Below are 8435 nucleotides of genomic sequence, written 5' to 3'. Positions count from 1 at the left end.
AAAGTTTAACCATACATATCCAAAAATGTTTACAGAAGCTCTTAAGCAGCTACAATAACAATAAACAAGCGCACAAAGAAAAAAGATGTTTAGATATTGGATCTGCCACCTGTTCCAGTAATAGCAGGGCAGGAATCGCCTCGTGAAAAGTCATAGAGCAAGTGAACGAAGCTGCCACCCTCTGCCAGCAACAGGGCGGGTAGCTGAACGTGTCAGCAGGTTGTGCATGAAGGGCTTTTTACCAGGAGGTTGATGGGGTTGTAGGTTTTCCCTGTTGGCACAGAACCGTTTCTTTAAGGTAGATGTTGGAGGAGCCTGGAGCTTCTGCACAGTGTGGTACTGCTCAGCGATACAAGCTGCTTTCTTCCGCAGGTCTAGTTTCACCAGCATCATGTTGTTCTGCAGTTCTGCCAGTGTTTGGTCCTGAGCAAGAGAAAGCAATATGACACATTGCCCAAGTCCCCACATACTGTGAACTGAAGAGGAGAAATTGCCTTTGCCAAAATGCCCTAGCCAGGGTGTTAAATAAGATCTTGTGTAAAAGCTTCTACTGTCAATACTGTAGTAGTTCAGTAAAAACATAAGACCAGTAAGGCTAGGAAAAAGCTGAAGCTGTCCTGCTGCGAAAGTGCTGCCATAGCAACTGTGGCAGAGCGAAGTGGATAAGGAAATGAGAACCCCAAATTCTTATGCTTTAAGTGCAGGCTGCAAGTTAACTGAACAGAAACAATTTGGGTCTCCTTTGGAGAGTTAAATATACAGTCTGACTCAGACATTGAAAACATTAGCAATATAGCTCCCTTAGTGTAATAAACAGAGTATATCTAAATAATAAGACATTTGTATTTGCAGCTGCAAGAACTTGGTTATTCTGCTGATTACAGAGTACATAGACTAAATCCCCCTGTGCAACATACAACAGACACATTACCTGTCTAGCCAGAATGTCATCACATGTACAGAGGGCTTCTCGAAGTTTCCCTGCACTTGTACTGTGGCAACACGCCCTCTCTGCAGACTGAAGGGACTCCCCAAGTCTTTGTAATTCCAAACGCAGCAACCTGACATTCTACAGGAGAAAGATTTAAGTCAACAACCAGCTTTGACAACATTCTACCAACAAAGCTGCTCCAGGGTAATTCAGACATTCAGGTACTGAGGAGGATCCCCCTCCGAGTGAGCTACACTGGAATCACAGATACCAGCATCATCCACATCTCGAGTAAGAGTTTGTTTTCAACAGGCATGTTTTCATCTTTAACCATTGGTTTAAAAACCTGGAAACAGCAGCTCTGAACATCATTTAAATGGGCAGCCACTTTGCCCTGCAAGCATTCCTTCAACACAGATGGAATTACCTTCTGTCCATCTTCCAGCTTCTTGTCTACATCTGCAGTCATGGGTCTGGCAGAGGGAGGTGGCTCCACTAATTTCTGGTACTTGCGCAACTCTAGGAACAGACAAAAGATTAGTGAGCAACAGCATATTCACAAGCCTTCAGGTTTTCTGAAGTCAGGACTTCTCTTGAGACAAGCTGCCATAGGCAAGCTAGGAAAAGCTTTTGAGTGTGGATACACACAAACTTTCCAGGTTTCTCCCTTTCAGTTACACAAAGGGACTTTAGAACTTGAACAGGGAGCCAATCCTGCCCCAAAGTCCATTTTCACGTGAAAACAAAGTGAAACCCTGTCCACCCAAGCACATTACTCCTGTCACCTACAATTCAAGCATAGGGGTTTCAGGGTGTTCACATCCAACACATGCTACTGAAAGCAAAGTCTCTCTACCCCTCTGCAAGGATTGCTTGGGCAGAGTTCTACCTGCACATTGCTGCCTTACCTGCTGTTGCAGTATTTAACTCCATTTGACATTGCTCCAGTTCAGCTTTAGTATGTGCCAGCTCCTGTTGCAGAGAGCATGAGGTAGCCACTCGCTTTGATCGACGCAAACCTTGCTCAGAATCCTTTTGCTTAGTATCCATGTTCTCCAATTTTTGCCTTGCCTCCTGCAGAGCACTTTGGAGCTCCTCAATCTTCTCATCACGCTCCTTAGAAAGCAAATTGGTTCAAATATTCAACAAGATGAACTACATAGAGCAGTAGACATTAAGGTAAAGTTGTGACGATCACAAAAATACCGCAAAGAGCAAATTTTTTCAGTTTGAACAAGTCATCTTCCTGGACTTGAGTCCCTCAAGCCCTCTCCAAACCCACTGCCACTTTCCTGACGTCATTTCATTGCCCTGAACAAACCTGAATCTCCTCGTGGTAATAGTCAGTCAGTGACTCTTTCAGGTTCCTCAGTTTATCCTCATACAGTTCCTCCAGCATCTCCTTCTGAGCATCCAGGTGTTGGCTACAAAGAGAGCAAACAACTATGTGTCAGTTTGTGGTACTATAGCTCACCTGAAAAATAAAGAGAGGGAGATGAGCACGAGTTGTACCTGCACCATTGCTCCTTCTGCTGCATGTGCTCCAGCATCTCATTGCAGATCTCTTCACGGAGGCGCATTTCTAGCTGCAGCTTCTCCTGCCGCTCTTGCAACAGCAGCTCTCGTGCAGCTTCCACTATACGCAGCAAGTCCTGCAAGGACACAGACTCCATTGCACACCCCACACAGAACCAAAACCTAGAATAAACTAGGTGATCTCATATCTGTAGGCTGGAGGTTTAAGATTCTTTTAGTCACTTGGAAAGAGATGGTTTGCTCTCCATTCCTCTCCCTTTAGAGGACTTAAACACTGCACTCCAGATGGAGCCATCTCCAGAGTAGCTTCCCCTGCTGCACTGCTCCAGGCTGCACCTGCATTTGCTGCCTTGACACATTAAAACTTAAGTCCCTGTAGGTATATTACTTCCATCTCAATCTTTCAGCTATTCCAGCTGCCTGCTTTGAGTAACCAGGAAACTTCATTATTTTCCCTCAGCTTAGCCATTTTGCATGTTTTCCTGGTACCTAGATTTCCCTTGCAGAGTGGGGATTATAGGTCTGCACCTGACCTCTTTCCCACAGATGACAAGTGTTTCAGATTTAGACCAACTGGAATATTTTCCTCATGGATTCCCAGTTTCCTGGTCCCATATCCTTCTGAGGTTCTGTCATCTTTTGGTACAGTGCCTGCCCACCTCCCAGGACCAAGCCTAACAGTCATATTCTTGCCCCTGTATCCACAAAGGTAGTAAACCAAAACAAGCTCACCTCCTTCTCATACACAGAGACATCTGCCTCATCATCACTGTCCTCTTCCGATTCCACTTCTTTCTCTGCCACTGCCTCTGCACCCTGGCTGGTTCGCCTGTGGTGTTCTTTGATGATTGATTGGATGGATGGGAGTCCCAGCTTTGTGGGAGGTACCTGAACAAGCTGAAGGGGAAAAGGCCATCACTACTAGTCCACAAATCCTGGAAGTTAAGTCTTTCAACATGGCATTTCTCTGCAACCTGTCAGCCCTTTCAGTTTAGCAGAGTCTAGAAGTACCGTAAAGGTAATAATCCACTGAAGAATCATGGGGAAGGCTTGCCAGCATTCCCCCACCTTGTAACAGCAAGGGGCCTGTTCCCATGGAAGCAGGATATATCCCGATCATGCCACGATCCTGCTGTGTGAGGCTTACCTGGCTGGCAATGGCTGAGAACTTGGCTACATGCAGAGTTTCATCATACGTAGAGGCACACTGGTTAATGTTCACAATCATGCACGAGCACCCGTGGCCAGTGAAAAAGCCTTGGAACACACGGGTTAGCTTGCTGTCCCGGAAGGGAACCATGGTCTGCTTCGATCTGTGGGGAGAGATGAGAGTGAGCCCACTGAAAGGAAAGCCAAACAGCCTGCCCATGAATCTCCTACAGAGCTCTGGATACTCACTTGGACTGCTGGTTCTGGCGGAGAGCAGCAATGCAGCGACCCAGCGTGTGGAGGGAGGTATTGATGTTGTTGGCTTCTTTCATCCGGTCCCCGCTTCTCTGGTCTTTGCAGCGCTCTGACCCCGCGAGGTCACACAGCGATAACCTGAAGGAAACAGATGGCATTCACATTCCTGTTCTAGCCAGGGTTACAATTCAGATACTCTGCAATCACCTTCCCAGCTTCCCCAGAAGCAGAATGGCACAGAAAGCTCGCTCGGGGTACACAAGCTGTTGCTGGACAGAAAGGCCTACCCACAAGATACCACCACTATGAGCTTTGCCATGTCAGGTTCAAAGATCCTCAAGACAGCCACTTCCTGAGTAGCAAGACAAACCATTTCCAGATAACTAAATCCCAGGAACAGGCATCTGCAGCACTCGGATCAGCCCTGCAGCAAGGGCAGGGTTACACACATTTACCTTCATTCAGAAAGCCTAAGAACTACCTTAAATTGTATTTTGAAGTACTCCTCTCAAACTCTTCCATCAGTTCCAAGACTTAAAGAGTGGGAACATTTACTCTTCCTAAGTAATTTCAGCAAGACACTCCACAAGATACTTCCCACACCCCAGATCCACAGAGAGACAGGAAAGTTCAGTCTAAAGAGAACATCCCTAAACCCCAGAGAGCATGAAACTTACTCGCTGATTTTTGGAACAATTTCACTGCCACCTCTTTGCAAGTGCAGAATCCGAATGGAGAAGACACTGTGACTGTAAAGAAACACACAGGTATTTTAAAAGGGAAATGCAACCTTGAAAAGCCTCTCAGGATTGTATGCCTGCCTAAACAACCCCCTCCCACTTCAGACCTGCGACTGGAGTTCTGGTTCATGTGGGTGCTAGCAAAACTCTGGTTTTTCCGACCCAGTTTCAGGAGTTTCCAGGCCTCATCAGCATCCTGGACATTAATCCAGTTCAGATCTGGAAAAGCAAGCATGCAGTTGAGCAAGGCAGTTAGGAGACTGGCAGAAAATTAACTACTGCAGCCCCAGCTTCAGTGATGGATTTCATTGATGTGAACAGATGTAACCAAGACGTCTGAAACCTCTGGAAGGCCATGGAAGACATCATGCTCCCCAACACAACACTGCTAAAGCCACCAGCCCCTCTAGTCCTCAAGTCTCCTTAGCAAGCCACTAAGACGATCTGTCAGGTAAATTTACCTTTCACATAGGGGTTTCCAGTCTGGTCTTCACAGAGCCGCAGTGTCTGCCTCTTGCGCTTCTGGCCAGGTAAAACTGGTTCTAACAGGTCGTAGATTAACTCATTGTAAATCTCAAAGAAGGAGACCCAGATGGAGAACTGCACATCTCCTGCGTGGGTGAGTGAAACACGGTCCAAGTCAGCCCAGTGAGGGCCCAGTTCTGAGGGGGGAAAAAAAAAGAAAGGTAAAACACAGAATTCCATGTTTTTTCCAGGTCCAACCTGAATGGTTTTGCTATAGACTGAGATATCTTTCTTCAGCAAAAACACTCACCTAGAGTCAAATCTTTTTGGATAGATCTGGGCCTACACCAGTGCCTGTCCCCAGTCAGGCAGCCCGAGATGCCCTTCAACAGCATCCTCCCGAGTAGGGATTTAGACACTTGGTCTTGGCTGCAGAAGTGTAGGATCTCTCAAACATAAGCTCCCCACAACTCTTCTGGTTACTTTAATTCCTCCATGCTTTTGGATACCCAATCTGCTAGTAGCTCCTAGGTTTGAAAGTCTGGGTGCAAGCGCTCACTGCAACATGTCACTTCGGCACCCCTCTTTCTAGCTTCCCCCATCATGTGGCATTCAGCTGCTGAATAACCACATCTCTTGAAGTGGATAACAAGGAACTTTTTTTTTCCCCAAGGTCTGAGGTTACTATGCAGGGGAGAGTTCTCTTTATGTTCGCAAGATATATGTACAAAGTCCCTCAGCCCCAACGTTCTCATCTTTTAAAGGGAAAACTATGAGACAACAGCATCTTTGCTCCCTTACCCACAACACAGCTTCCAAATAGCCATCACCCGTTCTTCCCCCATCCTCCAACAAGCAGCAGGTAGCACACAACAGGCTTCCAGACATACCTTCTGCCTGGCTGACATCTGAATGGGTGGTGAGTTGGCTAGATGAAGAGAGGCCAGCAACTCCACTGTCAAAACTGCCACTGGTAGTGGCCCGGAGCTGAGATTCAGAACTCTGACTCCTCTTCATTGGCGTTAACAGCTCCTCCTGGAAAGAAAAAAAAGAACATGAGCATGTATGCTCCCCCATCCTCTCCCTGTCTGTATTAAGCCTCCTAGAAGCTGCATGCTTACCTCCCAGAGACCACCCCGCAGCATGGTCTGCTTCTTGATCTCTTCCTGTCGCACCTGCCTGCTGTCCAGCCACACCACCTCATTGGAGAGGGAAGGCTTCAGATCCACGGCTTGGTACAGCCGGTCCCCCACGCTGTTGAAGATGACTGCTAAGGACCGGGGCAGAATCCCCCCATCTTTGTTGCTCCCTGAAGCAAGAACAGCAGCAGCAAGTTGAGGATTCACACACAGAAGCAGAGAACTCCCTCAGCAGGTTGCTAACACTAGTTCTTTCCTTACCCTGAATAGTGTGAGTCTTCCCTGAGTTGGTGATGCCATAAGTATAAACCAGCCAGTTCTGCCCATTCAGTACATCCTTTACCACTTGCTTCATTGTCTCTTCAAAGAACGATTTCTGCCCCACATCTGGTCCAAAGATCTGCAAATGAGACACATGAAAAATGGTCTTATGAAGATCTTTCCTATGTTTTGACTGCTGATAGTGGTTCAGGTGATGTTAAGTAGTCCTTCATTCCCTCCACTAGCCCCACATCATGAGCAACAGACCCACCAGTAATTCCAGTCCAAGCTCCCTGTGAAAACAAGGTATTCACTTACTTAATCCAACAACATCTGGTATCACTACAGTGTGTTTAGAGCTGTATGAACAAAGCAAAACAAGCCTGGCATTTGCTGCCAAAAAATTGTCAGGATCAGCTTAAAAAGAAAAAAAAAAAAAACCTAAAGGAACTGCAGCAGAAAAAATTGTAAACAGAGAGGATTGGGCAAGATGACATAGTTCTGGAATCTGTGTGTGTTAGTAAGCCAACTTCTGAAGCTGTAAGGCTGGTTTAAGCTAGAAACATTTCCAGATGGACTGTCTGTCCCAGTTACCTACCCGGGTGAAAGAGAATCTGTGTGCTGCTTGTCCCACTCCACGTTCTGTGATCCGCATGGTGAAGGAGTCCTTAGGGGCTTTTAGGAGAAGGGTCTCTGAATTCTCAATGCAGACACAGCCCTAAAGAACACACAAAAGCCATCATTGTGATGGCTTCCAAGAGGCCATAGCATAGACAGCAAAGGATAATAGTGTCTCCCTGCAGACACTCAGACAACCAGCTCAGAGACTCCTTCATTTGGTCTCACCTGGTCTTCCCCTTTTTCCAATTCTGTAGGTTTCAGAGGTCGAACTCTCAGATAAACCTTTAGTTTTCCATTATTGTCTTCAGCTACAGCCTGCAAAAAAAAACAACCCAGGTTAAATACCATAGGCAGAGTCAGTACTGAACCATCCATCAGAACAGGAACCACAGCATGGAACACGCATGGCTACCCCAGCTAGTGCTCAGTAACTAATGGAGAACTCTCAGGGCCCAAAATCCCCAGAGATGCCAACTCTGCAAAGCTTTTCCAGGCACAACACCATTTATTTCGTTCATGGAATGAGTTAGACCAACGACTTGAAGACCTGACACCGACTCCAGCCCCCAGACCAAGCCCCACACCGAGGAATCACGGTAAGAGGCGCTTGCTGACTGTATCCTTCACAGTACACTGCTGGTAACAAGAACTGCTCCCCCCAGCGCAACATTCTGTTGTAGCCTCCTCGGAAGGCACCGCACATCACCTCTGTGCAGGGGGACAGCAGCGACAGATCAAAATCCCGCCCCAGTGGTGACAGAAGAGCTGTAGCCTCACCTGCTGGGAGCTCTCCAGGTTTGGGGAGATGGCCGAGAACTCGGACAGCAGGTCCTTGCGCACATCCATCCCAAACCCTGTCGCTGTGGACTCGAGGACGGGCGAAACAGCAACATCCTCATCAGAGAACAGCCCTGGGGAGGCCAGCGCTTGCGCCATGGCGTCTCGCACAGCTCCTGCGGGAGAAGGGTAGGGTGAGGGCAGGGCGGTGTTGCAGCGGCCTCGCAGGAGCGCAAGCCTTGCTCCCCACCGCGCAGCCCAACTGCCCCCGCAAAGCCGGGCAGGGGGCTATGCCGGCCCTCCCCTCCCGTCCCGGCCGCGGCACACGCACAGCCCGCACAGCGCCTACACACCCGCCGTGTGCCCCCCGCATCACCGCACAGGACACACACACGCACCCCACACGCACCGCGAGGGGCCCGACGGACGCAGCACACGGGACCACCCCACCGGGCTGCCCACGCACGGGACCGCAGCACCGCTCCCCGCTCACACACACCTTCTCACGGCAGCGGACACAGAACCCCCCACCGGCTCCCCGCACAGCCCCGACCCCGCTCC

The 8435-nt window shown here is 48.5% G+C and overlaps 1 protein-coding gene across 1 annotated transcript; it reads right to left on the bottom strand.

Moving 5' to 3' along the window:
- Window positions 1-150: 150 nt before the first annotated feature.
- On the bottom strand, window positions 151-8033 carry KIF20A (kinesin family member 20A; the record flags this gene model as incomplete). Its single annotated transcript, XM_084268504.1, has 18 exons — window positions 151-423; window positions 932-1069; window positions 1359-1450; window positions 1840-2047; window positions 2253-2355; window positions 2444-2583; window positions 3200-3364; window positions 3615-3780; window positions 3866-4009; window positions 4549-4620; window positions 4719-4830; window positions 5073-5273; window positions 5967-6111; window positions 6198-6385; window positions 6477-6615; window positions 7075-7194; window positions 7323-7412; window positions 7875-8033. 18 exons carry the CDS (start codon window positions 8031-8033, stop codon window positions 151-153), a joined length of 2655 nt encoding a protein of 884 aa, XP_084124630.1.
- Window positions 8034-8435: the final 402 nt, after the last annotated feature.

The sequence above is a fragment of the Gallinula chloropus genome, assembly GCF_964237585.1.
Source record: "Gallinula chloropus genome assembly, chromosome: 10".
In the NCBI taxonomy this organism is placed as follows: Eukaryota; Metazoa; Chordata; class Aves; order Gruiformes; family Rallidae; genus Gallinula; species Gallinula chloropus.
This window is presented reverse-complemented; position numbering and strand designations above follow the sequence as displayed.